Raw genomic sequence first — 19,234 nt, 5'->3', positions numbered from 1 at the left:
GAACGGCATTACAACGAACTCGTAGTGACCATATCTTGTGCGAAAAGCGGTCTTTGGTATGTCTTCCCTTCGGACTCTCAACTGATGGTATCCGGACCTTAAGTCCATCTTTGAGAACACACCGGCTCCTCGGAGTTGATCAAATAGGTCATCTATCCTCGGAAGTGGGTACTTGTTTTTGAGGGTCATTTTGTTCAACTCTCTATAGTCGATACACATCCTCATCGACCCATCCTTCTTCTTGACAAAAAGCACAGGAGCGCCCCACGGTGAGACACTGGGTCTAATGAAACCCAGGTCCATAAGCTCTTGAAGTTGTATCTTGAGTTCCTCTAACTCTTTAGGCGCCATTCGGTATGGTGCCTTGGACACGGGCGCCGACCCTGGCTCTAGGTCGATTGTGAACTCCAATTGTCGATCTGGCGGTGGTCCAGGCAAAGCTTCGGGGAAGACGTCTGGAAATTCTCGTACAACGGCAACATCTTCCACTTTCCTTTCTCCTTTCTCCTCTCCTTGTAGATAGACAAGATAAGCAGGACGCCCTTTTCTCACCATCGTACTAGCTTGAAGAGCGGAGATGATAGACGTTCGCCGGTTCATCGAGATTCCATAGTATATGGTGGGTTCCTCCCCCGGGGCTTGCAGAGATATTTGTCTCTCCTTGCAACGAATAGTAGCAAAATTCGTAGCTAACCAATCCATTCCCAAAATTATGTCAATATCCCCCATTGCCATGACTTGTAGGTTGTGAGCGATTAACTTAAGTTCTCCCATAAAAATTTCTACGTTCGAGCATGTTCGAGAAACCTCTATTACCCCACCTACTGGTGAAGACACTACCATCTTATGTTCAGATTTGTTAACAGGCAAGCTCAAAGTATCCACACACAAGTCAGATATGAATGAATGCGATGCGCCCGTATCAAACAACACAACGATAGGAGTGCCAAGGATTTTGCCCATACCTGCCAGGTTTCCCTTCTCGTGACTCCCATGTTCAGTCTTGGGTTGTTTCTGACTCAAGGCATATGCTCTAGCCTGGGAAGGGAGTCTTGGGCGATAAGGTTGCTGTTGTCGCGGAGGTTGATCGCGATTTCCCCTTGATTCAATTTGCAGTGCCCTTGGCTGCTGGCGGGATCCTTGAGTGTTCTGTCTCGACCCCATTCCCACATTCTTGCTCGGACACTCTCTAGAGAAGTGGCCGTTTCCCCCACAGTTAAAGCACTTGGTGGTGTTCTGAATTCTACACTCTCCAAAATGGTACTTGGAGCACACATTGCATTGGGGTGGCTTGGGTCGGAAGTCCCCTCTCTGATTGGATGAGTTTTGCCCTCCACTATACTGTGGTCGGTTCTGGGTGGGCTGGTACCTCTTGTTGTCATACGGGGTCCCATTCCCCTCCCACTTCCTCTTCTCTCGAGAGTGGTGTGGTGGAGGTAGTGCCAAAGTAGTGTTTTCCTTCATCCTCTCCTTGGGCATAGCTGCCTCAATATCTAGCGCAAGGGCTAACGCTTCCGCGTAGGGGAGTCTTCCACGACTAGCCAACGACATCCTTATCTCATGCCTTAGTCCCTCACGGAACTTTTCAGCCAGCTTCTCGTCAGTATCGACTTGGTCAGGTGCGTACCGGGTCATGTTGTTGAGCGCACGGTCATATTCGGTCACAGTCATGCGCCCTTGGGTCAAATTGTAGAATTCAGATGCCTTTGCCTTCCGGTAGCTCTTGGGCACGTACTTATTATATATTTCTGTCTTGAAGCCTTCCCAAGTCATCCCCGCTGCTTGATCTCGGGGCATTGTCTTCATCCTGGTATCCCACCAGAAGTCAGCAGACTCGGTTAGTTGGTAGGTCACACAACTCAACCGTTCCATATCATTGCACCCTAGGATTGCGAAAATGCGCTCCAATGCGCGTATCCATGATTCAGCCTGGGCCGGTTCTCCCATTCCATCAAAGACGGGAGGTTTTTGCTCTAGAAAAAGCTTCACAGTTTCACGATCGACCGGAGGTGGAGGAGGTGGTGGCGGAGGGATGGGTTGAGTCACACTCTCTTCCATCGTCTGAGGGGTAGGTTCACGGTTGTTACGTCTTATGTTGCGTCTTGGCGGCATTCTGATTCATTATCACACGAGTTATTATCGCATTTATTCAAAATCCAAGAATAGTCATGTGGCATAGTTGAAAAGTGGGGATCAAGGGACAATTGCATCATAAAGAGCTTTTGCAAAGGTATCAAATACAATTGCACAGAATGATAATAAGAGAGCAATTGCAAAATAGCATAGCAGAAGGTGATTGTAGCAAAAGGCGATTGCTCAACAGGGTATTAAAAGGTAATTGTTTAATAGTGTAACAAAAGACAATTGTACAATGGAATAGCAAAACATAAGGGCACAAATGGGATAGAAAAAGGCAGTTGCACAACATAATAATATAATTGCATAATAAGACGGCAAAAGGCAATTGTACAATGGAGTAGTCAAAAGATAATTGCACAATAAGGTAGTAAAGGATATTTGCACAATAGTATAACAAAATACAATTGCATAATGGAATAGCAAGGATAATTTCAAATTATGGCAAAAAGCAATTGTACAATCGAGTAGCAAAAGATAGTTGCGCAATAGTACATCAAAGGTAATTGTGCAATATGATAGAAAATGACAATTATAATATAGTATAGCAAGAGGTCATTGCGTCATAGGCTAGCAAAAGATAATCGCACAAAAGATAATAAAGGATGGTACCAAATATTTACACAATAGGATAGCAAAAGACAAGAATTTCCCATAGAAATATCAAAATGTTGCCTCGAAGAGGTCTTAGTTCCATCATAACGAAAACAGAAGGTAAAACAACGGGAAAGAGAAATGTCAAGGCCAAGCAAAACAATAGAGTATCAAAACATGGGAAATCGTAATAAAATATTCTAGAATTATTATGTTTAATCATTTCCATCCTCATCCTCCTTCTCCTCGGTCTCTCCAACGCTCTCTCTAATTGGGTCCTCCTCCTCTTCGGGGTCCTCTTCCTCGGGATCCTCTTCCTCACTTTCCTCCTCGACACCCGCGGGTGGAGGGGTCATCCCAAACCTCCCATTGACCTCTCTGTCGATTCTTAGAGGGGCTGCGACACGCATCCCGAGTCTCCTTCTCTTAGGAACACGGGAGACGTGTGGCTCCTTGTCGCATCGATACTTCCGCATGCGGGCTGTACCCGGCGGATAGATATGTGGAGGTGGATCACGTGGCGGTCCATCAAATGCCGCTGTCATGGCCGGAAGCAGCACCTTTATAAGGCCAACCAAATCTCCTCGCGCGGTGTAATCGGGCGGGCTATACCATATGAAAAACCGAGATGCCTGAGCGGTCCACTCATCCCAAGGAGACGGTAAAGTGTGGATGAGCTTTTGGATCCCCTCGTGATGGGTAGCTCCCCCATATGCATAGGCGTTCATCCATTTACTGTAAAACTCGGTGACGTAGGACATGAGGAAGAGCTTCCCGTCCCACTCGTAATCTCGGTAGCGCTCAACCGGGTGGTCCCTTTCGCTGGAGTAGCGATTACGCATCGGAGCATAATACCGTTGGGCCATCTAAAAAAAAAGAAAAACTCAGCATCAGCACAAGGATCGAAAGAAATAACAGTGTATGAGGTTTCAAATGATGCTGAGAATGGGTGCGTATATATAAATCTCCAACGGTGGAGGTGTGAGGGTAGTATCATATCAAGAATGAATGGAATTTCATTTCCGAGGCAAAAAGGTTTGTGCATTTTTGCATTTCGTTAAATCACGATATATTCCCACGCGTCGCTTGCCTTGCGTTAGGCTTTTCGTGCCTCCACGTTCGACATTATCTCAAAATTTTCATTCATACATGATTTACAACTATGTATAGCAGCATGCTTAAGTTCTTTCACATAGATATTGTCTCATAAAGCAATTGAATAATCACAACCGTAAAATACAAGTTCATCGCATAACAACATTCATCATCTTGGGCATAAGCGCAAATATCAATTTCATATCCATGCATTTTCATCAATTCATATTCCAAGCAAAAATTTCAAAAAATCATATCAACTTTGTTTCCCATCGAAAATTTCAACTTCGGTTAATCAAATCCAAAACTCACAAAATATTTTTACCTTTTTTTTTGTGGTTGGGCGGAGACGAGTTGTGGTATTGAGCTATCGATATTTATCAATTTATCAAATTACACATGCATAGATTTTGACTCAAACAAGACTCTTGGGTCCAGAGCGGAAAGAACTGAGGCTCTGATACCAAACTGTCACGACCGCCCTTCTAGGGTATAATAAATGCGGCGATCGCGACTTAAACGGACTTAAATACAATCAAAGAAAAAAAAACTAGGGTTTTATAAAAGAGGTTTGACCAAGGTATTTAACGACAAATATTCAAAAGCAAAGGGCAGAGCGACGCCTTGACAGATAGACTAAATAGAGGAAACAATTATCACCATTTATTTCGAAATAACGAGGGTTCAACGTATTCCAAAACATATCATGTCTTTAGATTCTAAACGAAATCAAAATAGTTTAGAGAATTCAACAATAAGTAAAACGGTTTTCAGCGGAAGCATCCAAGAGAAAAGTGACGTCATGTATGAAGACACAACGACACTCGTAGTCAAAATATATCAATATTTAATTCTTCATTTAATTTGCTCAACACCGCCAACCGCTCGTCGCCGCTCAACCTGCACATAAGGAAAACACATGCAGGGCTGAGTACTAAAAATAATACTCAATGGGCTCATGCCGAAAACATTTTCAATAAAGAGTTTTATTTATCATGCCATACGAGAGTAACCATCGGGTTTTAGCTTTTAGAAAGGCCCGAGGCACTAAAATCATTTCTCATTGTAAAAGTCGACTGCAGTCATTTTCCCATAGACGTTAGCCATATCTGCCAATACATGACAAGGAATGCGGCCGCAAACCAGGTCACTAGACCGGCCAGCCCGTACGCTAGCACACGATCTACCATAGGTGTACACTAATCCAAGTAGGGTTTGCGGCCCTACGAGGACCCGAATTCGATTTATATAATAATGGCTTCAAGCCATATCAGATAGGCACGTTAAAATCAAACAAGGCATGATAAACACGATTTCATTTTCATCGATAAAAACATTTAGGACATCGTCCTTATTTAAAAGAAAGCCCACCTCAAAGCGCTTAAGTCTCAACTATATCCTTTCCCTTGGAATCAAGTTTCGCGCGCAATATCACCTTTAAATATTGGAAATAGCACATATATCAACATGAGAGGTCAAGCAAAAGCTAAGATGCATGCATCCTAAAGCTTCAATTATTCTACCGGTATGATTATGAATTCTTTCCAATTAAATCTTGATCTTTTCAATTAATTTCGCCCGCTCGCGTCTCAACAAATTATATTAAAACAAGTCTAAACCAACTAAATTAAGTGGCCAAGAGGAAGAGGAAGAGGAAGTAAGAAAGAAATTTTAAATACTCCAGCCCATACGCACACACCCATTCCCACTTTTAGCTTAATCACCAAAAATTAAAGAGGTAAAACATATAAAAGTCAAAATACTCCTTTCTTTTCAAAATACACGTATGCTTCCCCAAATTCCATTTTAAAACATATATCAAAACTATATTAAAATAAAAAGGGCAGAACTCCCTTTCCAGAACTCGTCGTTCTTTCTTTCTCCCTCAAATCTCTTTCCTCCCCAAAACAGAACTCACCCGAAAAAAATTCACTAAATTTGATACACCATTTTCTCCAATTCGTCGTGGTACCAGAATCGGTGCCGCCGCAGACCCAACACCGCGACATCGTCGTCGCAGGGCTCAGCCGGATGACACCCGATTCGCGATGGTTGTCGTCAGCTCTCCGTGGTGCCGCCGCTGAAGTTGGTCGCACCGTCCAGATCGGAAGATCCGTTTTCATCCCCCGATGAATCCCGATTTACCCCGCAGATAAGTTCTTAAATTGAGTTCGTGAGTTACAGCTTGAATCTTTGGTTTAGATTGTTCGGATTTATCAATTTGATTGAGCGAGAAACATGCTATGCAGTTCATAGATTGATGAATTGAATTGGGGAAGAAGATTATACCTTCAAAAGAACAACTTGGCTTGAAACAAAAGCTTGCAGTTTCTGGCTTCCCCCTTTCTACTGCTCCCTCCGCCGTTTTTGTGAAGAGGTGAGTGGCTGCGAATTTGTGTGAGGGATAGTGATTAGGGTAGGAGGATTTATATATCCGTGTACTGAGAGCAAATTTTGGTGATTGATTTCACCTTGATTGCCATCTAAAATTAGGAAGATATGCCAGAATGGGTGAAGAGATGGAGACGTAATTGCTGCGACGTGGGAGGGGAGCAAATTTTGGTATTTGATTGCTCAATCAATTTGGGATTAATTGCTTTGACTGAATTTTACAATTTAAACGGATGTTTCCTTGCAGAATGGAGGATTCAACGTGAGGAGAAGGGTTCTGATGTCGGAAGGAAGATTTTAGAGAATTGGGCTCAAAAGGAAATGAGATTGGGCCAGAGATATTATTTGAATGAGTATTAATTTGGGCTCAAGACCCCATTTAAAATTTTATTTAAATAGTATAGCCCACCATTTATTCTTTATTAGATTGGACTTGTATCAATTATTTACAAACAAATAATTTCATCCCACATCAATTATTCAAAAATAACCACGTCACATATTCAACGGAGTTGACTCGGTCAACCCACAATCATAACTCCGAACCAAAATTAGGTCACCAAAGAAATCACATAATAAATCCACTCGTCATTTAATTTGTGGCATTAAATGAAATAAAAGAGAGCGTTTTAGGGTTCGAAAATTAGGGATCAAAAAGTGGGGCGTTACACAATCTCTCTTCGGTAGATCACTCCTTCAGCATTATCCTTCGTAATTCTCGTTCCTCGCCACCGCCATGGTCACTTGAAGATATCAGTTCACCGGAGTTCCAATTATCTCGTTCCATCCAGCGTGATCGTAGTTTAGCTGTTTCATCGCCAGGAGTGGCAAACAATCTTTAATTGCTTTCTTAGTTAATCTTTACGTGTTTCCTTACGTTGGACCTGTTGCACTTTCAATTCCCGTTTGCTTTTGAAGAATTTCATTTAGATCCAAACACCTTTTATGCAATGAAGCTGTCTTTGAGCATCGTTTTCTGTTGAATCTGTTTCATTATGCCTATGTAGCTTAAATCTAGCTGTTACGGTAATTTCCAGTGTGGAATCGCATGTTTTAACTTCTGTAGTTAATCTCTCTGAGTTTGCAAGTCTAGATAGTTGTTAGATTTTAGATCTGAATTAGTTAAGTGTGAAAACTCAGTTTACGTGATTTCTGTCACCCTGCATGTTGACCAGTAAGCATAATTGCAGTTTCAGTGTTCGATCTTTTGATTTGAAGTTTTAATTGTAGACCTTTTTCCACTTCACAGCCCCATCTGAGGACAGACATTGTGAAGTGGGAGGGGGGGAATGCACTGGCCAGTATGACATGTGTACATATGTGTTATCTATGTTTAAGTGTTTGCGTAGTGTCTAGGTCTAGTTTTTTATTTGATTGGGCTTAAAACTCAACTGTCTTGAGCTGACGGTGAGGGGAATTGAGGGAGGCAGGGAGATAAGACATGCTGGAAAATGAAACCCCCCCCCCTAAATAACCTTACCAACAGTTCCACTACGAGGAACACGATTACCATCAAGGTAGAAATCCACAGTTCCATATATAATCCACTTGTTTTTCGTTACAATAACTTTTTAGCAACTTCTTTATTTCTGTCTTGACCTTAACTCTGACATACATTTCATTGTCAGCCTGCAATTTCCATCACTACTAATTTATTTATAAATAAAAAATTCCAACTTCACATGGGAAACGAAACAAAATCTTGATGAAACAAAAAAACATGGAGTAAATCTTAAGTTAATGAGCCGAAAGAGAATGGTATAAAAAATAAGATGGAACAAGAAATTATATAAATGAATGCCTGATTCTTGAAGGAAATCACAATTCTTGAATCAGCCATTGAAGTCTTTCCTAGAGTCCTTTCTTCACTTGTTTGAGAAAGAGAGAGAGAGAGGGAGACAATAAAAGAGAGAAATGATACTTATAGAATATTAGAGGTAAAAGGACTATTTATTTATGTGAAGTTTTACATCAAATGATCCTTATATAGGAGCAAGAAAGACCCAAAATGTAGGCCAAGAAACCCTAATTAGCTAAGATGCCACTTGTATTCACAACTTTATATATCCATTTCATTACCTCGATCATTCAACACGTATATCATTTATCATTTCATATTTGAGAATTTTAATTTGGAGTACAACAAATAATTAAAGCGACTTGAATCTTGAAACTTGACGGATGATGTTTCTCTTTTTTATTTGTTTTTCAATTATAACTATTATCTTTATTAAATGTAGAGTAAATGTCAAATTTGGTCCTAAACTTATGGCCGGAATACGAATTTGGTCCAAAACATTCACTTTTTAAAAAACGAGTCCAAAACAAATGAAATCCGTGTCGATTAGGTCCATTTTTGACAGTTCCGTCAATTTTTGACGGTCAACTGTCGATTAGCGAAATGTTGACCCGATTAGGCAATTTTGATTACTGTAGCATATATATACATTTTTTTTGAAAAAATTGAAAATGCAAAATTTGAAAATGCAAAATAAAAAATGTAAAATGAAAAATACAAAATTTAAAACAAGTTTCTGATATTAAAATGCAAAATATATGGGATTCACTTTAAAACTTTCATTTATCTCTCTCTTTCTTCTCCAAGAACCCTAGTTTCATATTTCTCTGCAACACCACCTTACACCATCCGACCGACCCATCGGATATGGCCGACTCGAGGTGAAGCAAGGGTTCTAAAGATGGCAGCGGCGCTCAAGACTTTCGATTTAGCTAAGTTTTTTACAATTGCAAGAAGGAAGCATCGCTTCGGATTGTCACCAACCAAGCAAAAAATTGAGAGATTGGTGAATGTTGTGTCATATTGTCTATGGTTTGTTGTTATTGTAACAATTGTTTGTGTATTCAAGAAATTTGATGGATTTGAATGCAAACCCTAAATTTGAATGATGAATTTTGAATTTTAGATGAATTTTGAATCTGAATCTGAATTTGATTTTGAATATGGATGGATGAATTTTGAATTTGCTATATACCATTATGGGATGGATTTTTGAAGATGGATTTTTGAATTTCGATTAGAAATTCTGGATGGATACTCAAATCTTTGTGTCTTGCTCTAACTTTTTTTTAGAAAATAGTAGTACTAATAATTAATTTGTTTGACTTGTATTATATATAAAGGCTGGGTTGAAGGATGAGGATGTAATTGAGGTTGTGGCACCAGTTTATGGTTGTGTTTTAATTTTGATGTTTGCTATCTGCAATGATTTCCATATCAAGGTTGTGATTTTTAATTTTGACAAAGGATCATTATGTGTGTTCATGAATATGATCATTTAATTTCCATTTTAGCTTAGATATCTCATAATGCTTTGAAGTTCTCTATTATTTTATGTCATTATCTATAATTTGTATATTATTGATCTTCGTACACCTTGCTCCATCTTTGATAAGAAATTATAGTTATAATAAATCGTATACGAAGAAACTGCTTATTTTATTCTATCACCTTATTCTTTTGTTAAAATTTGATTAAGCAAAGAATTTGCAATTAATATAAGTATTGACAAAATTTAATTTTAGGGGAAGTTTGGGAAAAAGATTCCCCCAAATGGAACCTTTTTTTTGTCTTCTAACTTTTTAGGCTAAAATGCCAATGAGCATATTCATAGATATATCTAAGCAATTCCAAACCTATTTTGAATAAATGTAACATCAAAAAGTAATTTATCCATACTAAATTCAAATATAAAGTAAATATCTCAAAAAATTATACTCCCTCCGTCCCAAGCTACTCGCACTTATTTCCTTTTTGGGCGTCCCAAGTTACTTGCACTCTTTCCATTTTTAGTAAAAATTTTCACCTACAGCCGTCATTTTTGACTTTCCTATACACTCATTCCTTAATCTCCGTGCCGAAAAGGAAAGGAGCGAGTAGCCCGGGACGGAGGGAGTATTATATTTAATGCTTTAGAACTTAACCAAAGAAAAATTAAGGAAAAAGAACAAAAAGGATATATACTTGCAAGTTAATGGTGAAAAATGTTAGATACCTAGCTACGTATGTTTATATTAGAGAGGGTATATTATTTAGGATATAGCCACATAGATAAAAATAGCATAATATTTTTCATATTAAACTATATATAGGCCTAGCAAATCATGGGGTGTTGGTCATCATGTCCATACAATAACAACATATATAATACGATAAGCTTCAATCCAAACATGATTAGTTAAGGAAATTTCCGATACGAACACGACCCACTTCATTCAAACACTAACACCACCTTCACACGATTAGCGACACGATAATTAAGGGACACAATACTGGCACAATAAATAACAGATGAAATCAATGTTTTAAAAACCGGACCGGCAAGCGAACCGGCATCGTTACTGGTTCACTGGTTCAACCGGTTCACCGGTCGAACCATTGGTTGAACCGTAATACTATTTATACATATATATTTATTTATTTAGTTATAAATAATAAAATTTAATTAAATATTTTATTAATAAATATTATAATATTATACATTTAATTGTATTATTATAGAAAACAAGTCTTATACTAGTATATTAGAATGTTTAATGACGTTAAGTTTAAATACAATAATAAACTATAATAAACAATATTAAAAAGTAGTATTAAAGTCTAGGTATAATTATAAACTCATATATTGTAAAATATAGTGATTGTAAAAATATAATTAAAATATAAGAAATATATTATAATTAATAATTTCTTAAAAGAATATAAAATTAAAATGAATTATCTTAAAAGAATATAAAATTAAATTGAATTATCTTAAAAGAATACAAAACTAATATGAATTATTAGTTTTGGTGGAAAAAGAATTTCAGATTTAATGTATAAGGATAATTAATGGTCATAATATTTCAAAATGATCATGTGGTGGAGTGGTAAAGAAGTTGATATTTAGAAATGAGGTCATGTGTTCAAGTCCTAGCAACAACAAATTTAAAAAAAAATATTTTGAAAAATTAAAAAACCGGTTTCCGGTTCACAGGTGGACCGGTCCGACCGGCCGATTCCACCGGTTCGCGGCGGTTCAATGTGCTCGTGGTTTTTAGGGGTGAACCGGACCGGACTGCCTACCGGTTCGCGGTTGAACCGGTCGAACCGGCCGGTCCGGTTTTTAAAACATTGGATGAAATTCATAGGACACCATATTCATACAAAGTCTAAATTCTCTAGCTTTATGTCAAATCCCTAGTAGTTGTATCAGAAACAGATATTACAGCAGGTAGCATGCAGGCCAACGGCATCATCCTCGTGGGGGATTTGACAAAAACGCCCTTTTAGGGCCTGAGGGCGTATTGGTCCGAAAAAACCTCATTCGTGCGTATTAGTCCGAAAAACCCTCGTTCGTGATTATATATTTTGCTAGGATCCTCTAGTGCTACTTTTTTTGGTTAGGGGTCATGAGTGTAAGAAGTAAAAAATTATGGATATTTGGTGCAGTTTACTCTAAAATTAAAAGTGCAGAAATAAAAAGCACTCCCTTCGTTCTATAATAAATATCATAGTTGGGATGATACGTGATTTTAGGAGATGTTATTTTATTAGGTAGAGAGAGAAAATATACTGCTACCTTCGTCTCACTCAAGAAGTACAACTTTCCTTTGTAGTTTGTCTCACTCAAGATGTCTACTTTCTATATTTGAAAATAAATCACTCTCTCCTCATTAAAACATTTAAACATTTTATTTCTCTCTACCCTCCACCTAAAAACTCCTAAAATTTCTTGCCACTCAAGAATGTGGACATCTTGAGTGGGACGGAGAGAGTATTTTTATATATTGACGTGAGAGAAAACTTTTTTTAAAAAAAATACTATGACATCTTTTAAAAGACAAACTAAAAGGATAAATGTGTCATCTACTTTGGGTAGAAGTAATATATGGTAGTGATAAAATGCAAACTCATATATTGTACAAACTCTAAACTTTTCAACACAATGTCAACACAGTTAAAACTTTCAAGATTTTGATGTCAACACAATTTCAATACAACATCAACCATTGATATTGTGTTGACATTTTTTATTGCTATTATTTTATCATCTGTTGATATTTTCTAACGGTGCAGATCATAGTTTGGAGTTTGTACAATATTTAGAGTTTGCATTTAATCATATTCCTATATATACTCCCTCCATCCACGAAAAATAGTCTCATTTTGTCATTTTAGGATATCCATAAAAATAGTCTCTTTTCTAAAAATAGAAAGTTTCTCTCTTATACTCTACTCATTTTTTCTCCACTCTACCATATTTTACCTATTTTTTCTTCATATCTTCTTACTTTACCTATTTTTTTATCCTCTCTCTATTATTTTACCAATTTCGCATTAAAACTCGTGTAGTCCATAAATGAGAATATTTTTATGGACGGAGGAAGTGAATCCCATAGGGAAAAGAAGTTGCTCACTTGCAGCAAGAGGGAAGAAGTAAGACTTTCTAGTAGTAGTGTGACTAGAATTAGAGCTCCCTGATTAAATTGCATTTGAAAATTATTATTACTGAAACGTCTAGTTTGGTATCACTCACGGGCGTAAATATTTACCTATCAAACTAGGTAAATTATTCTTGTACTCCTATTCATTTATTTTACATATGTGATTATCTGTATTTATTTCCCAACAGATTCTTCTGAATTTACGAGATTTTAGATGAGGGCAGCTATGACATTATGCACTTATAGTAGCCCAAAAAAATTTGTTTTGGTAAAAACCTTATCCTTAAGGATCTATCAAATGAGAAATCGCACAGCAAAGGAATACTGAATTAGCTTGGCAAAAACCTTACAAGAAGAAAGTTCACAAGGTACACCATTATCATGACCAACTGAGTTACAAATAACCCTAAGATTACAACTATCTTCAAGGCTATGGCAAGATGCACAGTCAAGATCCACGTGCAACGTGCTGTACATTCGACTACAGAGTAGCCAAGACAGACGGCCATACCTATTTAGGGGTTGTCGAACAAGCACCTCCTGATAGTAGTGGCGATCTGGTCGACCTTTTGAGGGTGTAAGAGGGCAACACAGACTCCCAAACAGATGCAAACGGCAGCAACAGCCGTCATGAGGGGCCGCAAAGTTAGAAATGTGCGTGATGACATGAGACTGGGTGATTTTTGTGGCCGATAATGAATGTTGACATTCATGACTACCTCTTTGTTGATGAGAGGAGCTGTTGCAGCAACGGCATCTAGTGATGAAGCCTCTCTGGCCGAGGGAATGTCGTCTAGCTTTTCCTGCAAAGTTTAAAATGGCACCGCAACATCAAATGCTAGTTGCATTAGCTTTTCTGCTATAAGTGATACCAAGAATTGCTCAATTGACTCTTCTTCAGATTTGGGTATTTTTTGAATTTCATGTACATGAACTTCTGATGAATATGTTTTACTTTAGGTAAATATCTATTATTGATAAACTGAATATGCAACAAACCTAGGAAATTTGGTGACCATACCGTTTTAGTAGCACTAGCTTGCACAACGAAACGACCATCTTTGCTTTGATGTTGAACATTTCCATCCGATGCAGATGTCGTTGCAGAACTTCTATCCTGTGTTCTGTGATCAAGCATAAGCCGTACAATCCCCATTTTTGTCTGTAATGACCTCATATCAGAATCAGATACTTCAGCAACATCAGTTTTATCTAGTGAAGATTCCAACGAGCGAAATACTCTTTCCAAAATTATAGAGGGCCCTTTCTCTATCAGAAAGTCTAATAAATAGTTGAATCTTTGTGCGTCTGAAGATGTCAACGATTTCCCTGACACTGGTTTCTTCAACGACCATCCTAAATCTAAAAGAAACCCCGAGAAACGTGTTTGTCTTGACACTAGGACTCCGCATTCAGGCCTTGAAAGTGACGCAGGTTGTTCTTGGGAGGATGTTGAGGTATCAAAGGTTCGTTGCAAGATCTCCATTTCTTCGCAAGTTTCTTTATCGCCAAAAAAGATCGGAATGAAGTTTGATAGACCAGACTGGTTCTCGACCTGTACAAGCAGCTCAATCAAGGAATAAGGAAATACAACCATGCCAGTGTTTTATCATTCCAATTCGTATTCTTTTTTATGCGTAATGGGAAACGACCACATAATTAGTTTACACGAGAACACAAAAGAGCAAAGGTGAGTCAACCACAGTTCTCACCTCAATGAATGCCGGCCCAGAGAGATTCATGTCGGTTTCAGGAACAGATATTTTAACCAGTTGATGATTAAAATAGTTGGTCTCTCCTTTCTTACAGCACAGAGACGAGACACAAATTTTGTACGCCAAGTACCGTCCATCACAAGAAACTAGAAATCTGTCAAAGGCAATCAAAGAAATTATGGGTCACCTTGAACAAATCCATATTAATACAAAATCGAAATATTATATGAAGATCAGAAAAAGTAAAGCCATATGAAACACAGGTATTCTCGAAAAAGAAGAAACCTTAAGAAATAAAGTCAAGCAATATCTTATCAGGAGTAGAATCCATATATACCGAAACTTAGCTTGGAGCAGGTCACTTCCACAAGCTACAAACTCCATCTGCCTGCCGGCCTCAAAGCAAGTCGGGTAGATATAATGAAGCTTAGGAGATTTATCCTTTATGCTGACTGGTACTACTGAATGTGCATCTGTTTTCACAAGAATCCAGCAAGATATTGGAAGGTTAGAGATAAATTTTTCTTCCCAGCGCATCAGTCAAATAGTCCATAACTCCGGGGAAAAAATTGTTCCACTTATTCCCATCCACTCAAAATATCATAATCTTGTGCTAAAATGTTGACATATATTCTTAAAGAATCTTAACTCTTAGTCATTGGCATGCATTGTTTATTGAAAATGGTCGCATGCATTATTGACTGAAAATGCAAACACAATTTAAGGATATCAAAAGTTTACAAAATCTATTCCTTAGCAGTTTACAAAATCTGTGAAGGTAACGTTCATGAATCGATAGAACTAAGCTACAACAAACTTTGGAGGTAGTTTATACAACTAAATCTTTTGCAACTGACAAAATGAACAAATAAATTGAAGGGTGATCACAGATGTCAACAAACCAAGACCATTAATCATACAGTAGAACTCAAACCAACCTTTTGTGACACGGAATATCATATCATTGACATAAACAAGCATTGTCCCTTTTCCAGATAGCATGCTCCCAGGCGAGCCAATGAGATCTTTTATGCATGAAGCAGGTTTATCCAATAACTGCTCGAGGCAAGAATACAGAATAGCTAAGAATAAGATATCTGTAAGGCTTGTACTTAACAATAAAATGTCCGTACCATGACTAGATACATTATTCAGGAAGGGCGTGCATGGATCATAACTATTTTTGAACTACCATATCATGCAAGAAGACGTGTATGAATCCTGATTATTTAGAGGAGTTATATCCAATCGATGTAATCAACATAACTGTAAGCAACAACAAAAAGTATTTAACTATCATTGTTCTTTTCTCTGACAGTACATTTAGAGTGCTGCCTCCCTATATATATCACTATATCGTTTATCATAATCTCGACTTGTGCTGTATGGATGAGGACTAAAACTTTACGAGTATCCATATTTGCACCAAAGATATGAAGAATATAGATCCGGGATTACCTTAAGCCACATTGGCTTTGGCATTGCTATGAAAGCTGTCAAAATTGTACAACCTGGACGGATATACCCCTCCAACTCAACAGGCATGCTAGCCAACCATTCAAATATCTACCAAAAGATAGTAAGAAAAATGTTAAACCCATCACATCACTGATAGAGATAATATTGATTTATCTCCCTTATATACTAAACTGCAATAAGAATCTGTTGAATACTTGCAGTCTCAGCCGTCGAGGAAACTCAGCAGGGTTCCAGTCATACAGCTTAAAGGATATTCGACCAGTTGGACACTGAGAGGAGTTTAGAAGCAAAAGGGATAAACTCAGATAGAGTGAAAAATAAATAAAAGACAGATGCATAAGAATTAAGATAAGTGGTTACCACGGAGGAAAAATTGTCACTGTAAGATGCGGCGCGTTTAGAGTTTGGACTGTGCTTATGCCCATTAATATGAATTTCACCGGGTACAGGAAACGGTGCAACCCTCTCGCCCAGAAAACCCTGGGAATCTGGATCAGAAGATACTGCCGAGACATGTCCATCCGATTTCAACAATATTTCCTTTTCTTCAATCTGACTGCTCGGACTCGCGCCATCTGGAGCATCAACAATTCATTTAGGATGGTCAAGAACATACAAAATGCTAGCTAATGCCCCAACAATCGTTTAAGAAAAAACCAAATCATATGGTGGAGCAATATTTCCTCATAATTGTTCAATCTCTAGAAACATGTGATCTTAGGTTCCTTCTAAGATTTAAGTATCTAAACACTTAGAAGCATACCCCAAATTGTAAGGACTGTGGGAAATGAGGTGGTTCAAAGCTGGTAAAATTGAAAAATTATCATCTACACCCATATACTACTGTCATACCTTTTCCTCCATCATCATCTTCCTTGACATCATCAACCAATACAACCTGTTGAGGTTCCTTATCTGTGCCTCCTCTGGTCTCATTAGATTTTCTTCGACGTCTGTCATTGTGTTTTTCTAATTTTCTCCGGCAACTTCGTTTACCCTCATCAAAATTGGACAAGAGATGAAACCTGCCAGCATCATGACATATTGACATATAAGAAAAAATTGCATAGGGTGAGTTTACTTCAGCAAGAAAGATAAAAAGAACTTCTGCTAACTCTATTACACTTGAGTTGGATTATGATTTGCTTCAATGAAACAAGTGATTCATTTCCTCATCAGTCCCTCACTACTCTTACTCAGGCATATAGCCACGATTCAACTCGCATATCGAACTTACATAAAACTATACTGCTCTGCATCCCCATCCGAAGGAGCATTACCATGAATGACAATCATTTAGTTCAGTGCAGAAAATGAAATACCAATATCTTGTAATTTGAAAACCTAATATCCCAAGTAAGATGGAAGAAAGATCCAATTGACAATCAACATAAGCAATACACACCCAATGTTCTGTTATTAAATGCACTGGATAAAAAAGGGAACCAAGTAACCAACTTCCAATAACCATCATGAAACTCGATGAAGAAAACCACTTCCACCCCAATCCATTTTCTCACTTCACAACTGATGAAATCAATCATCACAGAATCAAAATCAATAGGAAAAAACTTACTTTCCACATTGCTGGCAGTATCTCTTGCTCTCCCCATCGAGCACCACGACGGCAGCGTGAGCGCACTGGAGGCAGACGCGGTGGCGCTTGTGATAGCCTTTGAGCTCACTGATGTCGGCCTCGCAGCCCGGCACCTGGCAAAGGAGCGGGCCGGCGGCGGGGGGCCGGACCGCACGGGTCCGCTTCTTCCCCGGGAGAGCGGATTCCTCTTCCTCCTCCAATTTCTTGTCCAATTCGGGGCACGCGCACGGGACCACGCCCGCCACGAAATTGGGGCACAGCAATCTCGGGTCCCGTTTCCTGACCCTGCCCAGGCTCTCCGACTGCTGGCTTTGGTCGGATCCGGGCTCCTGCTCTAGCCCTGACCCGGGCTCGGAAATGGCGAAAGGGGTGTTGATGGCTTCGTCGATGTCGAAATCCAGGAAATCGGACCAGTCGAAGAGGGCTGATTCGGTGGGGTCGGCGGCCGTGGATGGGAGATAGACTGGGCTAGGGATTGGCGGCGGAGAGTTGTGCTCCATTTCTTGACTGCGGCGGAATGCGGGAATTTGGCGGAGTGGGAGAGGAGGGATTACGAAAAAAACTTGATCTTGATGATTTATCAATGATTTAAAGCAAAGGTGGACTTGGTTGCAGGTGATGGCGGTAGGTGTGTTGCTGGTTAACCGAAGACCTTTATTGTCAGAGAAATCTCAAATAGTGATGACTAATGATGCCATTGCAAATTCAATCTCTCTATCATCTCTAATTACTTCACATTTTTATAGCATATTTTCTGTTGTATTATTGTATTTGTATTTATGTAAAATATAAATAAATCAAATAATGGCGATGTATATTTGTCTTTAGCTCCATCAATGAATGGCTCTTACACTTTTGTTAATGATTGGGATATAAATCTATCTTTGTGTTAAATAGTGTTGAATATAGGATGCAGCAACTTTTTCTCTACGAGTAGATGAGTTCACACGAAATAATGGTTTTAATAATTCTTTCTATATACAATAATTTTTCTTTTATGATTCTAATATTCTACTTACAGTACTATAAAGTAACTTTTAATGAAATTTAATTAGAGATATGGGTTACTTTAACTTTATAGGGCTTTTTCTTTCCTTATATGTGTACGATATCCCCAATATGAATGTTTGCATATTACAAGTTACAACTTAATAATTTGAGCTAAAATAACTCGGATGGTGAGTGATTGGAGAACAATCTTCTCACATTCAAAGCTTTTTAGGTTTTGCTATTATGAAACCACAAATATCGACCTCATATAAAAACTTTACTTTTATCAACTTTACCTACTACAATGATTAACTCCAAAGGCAGCTAGTAAATGTGGAATCTTGATTAGACTGTTGACAGTGATATATAAACAAATGCATATACAAGCTTGCATAATGTCCAGCAATTTGCCGCTATTCTTGGACGATATTTTTCTCTGACTGTGTTTGATTTCATCAAAGATAAAATAATATCAAAATACAATGTAGGATTGAGTTGTGAGATTATTTTAGTCATAAGAGGTTAGCTATGACTAATTATCTCATGACTATCCATCTAGAATTGATATAAGGGTTGAATCTCATGAACCAAACACTATACAAATTTAATCTCAAATACAATCTTGACAACTGAACATCCCCTTAGTATTTTAAATACAGATTAATTATTATCCTCAAACTTTTCAATCATAGCTATGACCCATGAGGACTTAAGAATCACGTGTCTTTATCGCGATGAAGGTTTCATACTCCTTCATCCCCTATTAATTGAAACCCATTGACTTAGTCTAAAT

General features: G+C 38.3%; 2 protein-coding genes and 1 long non-coding RNA gene across 3 annotated transcripts; 1 reads left to right on the top strand and 2 right to left on the bottom strand.

Moving 5' to 3' along the window:
• Positions 1-2,945: 2,945 nt before the first annotated feature.
• LOC121796969 lies at positions 2,946-5,246 on the bottom strand. Its single transcript, XM_042195721.1, has 2 exons — positions 5,197-5,246; positions 2,946-3,596 (listed from the first exon to the last, which is right to left on the bottom strand). The coding sequence occupies exon 2, from the start codon at positions 3,594-3,596 to the stop codon at positions 2,946-2,948; it is 651 nt and encodes a 216-aa protein (XP_042051655.1). The 5' UTR covers positions 5,197-5,246.
• An 831-nt stretch (positions 5,247-6,077) lies between these two features.
• Positions 6,078-6,482, top strand: LOC121796439. Its single transcript, XR_006049762.1, has 3 exons — positions 6,078-6,202; positions 6,319-6,387; positions 6,464-6,482. It is a non-coding gene; the product is annotated as an uncharacterized LOC121796439 (long non-coding RNA).
• A 6,477-nt stretch (positions 6,483-12,959) lies between these two features.
• Positions 12,960-18,164, bottom strand: LOC121795893 (squamosa promoter-binding-like protein 7). Its single transcript, XM_042194549.1, has 10 exons — positions 17,431-18,164; positions 16,707-16,879; positions 16,215-16,429; positions 16,049-16,123; positions 15,834-15,941; positions 15,314-15,431; positions 14,713-14,848; positions 14,373-14,529; positions 13,682-14,215; positions 12,960-13,463 (listed from the first exon to the last, which is right to left on the bottom strand). The coding sequence occupies exons 1-10, from the start codon at positions 17,949-17,951 to the stop codon at positions 13,176-13,178; spliced, it is 2,325 nt and encodes a 774-aa protein (XP_042050483.1). The 5' UTR covers positions 17,952-18,164; the 3' UTR covers positions 12,960-13,175.
• Positions 18,165-19,234: the final 1,070 nt, after the last annotated feature.

This window comes from Salvia splendens, chromosome 3 (assembly GCF_004379255.2).
Source record: "Salvia splendens isolate huo1 chromosome 3, SspV2, whole genome shotgun sequence".
In the NCBI taxonomy this organism is placed as follows: Eukaryota; Viridiplantae; Streptophyta; class Magnoliopsida; order Lamiales; family Lamiaceae; genus Salvia; species Salvia splendens.
The sequence above is the reverse complement of the archived record's forward strand: the minus strand, read 5'-3'. Positions and strand labels throughout refer to the sequence as shown.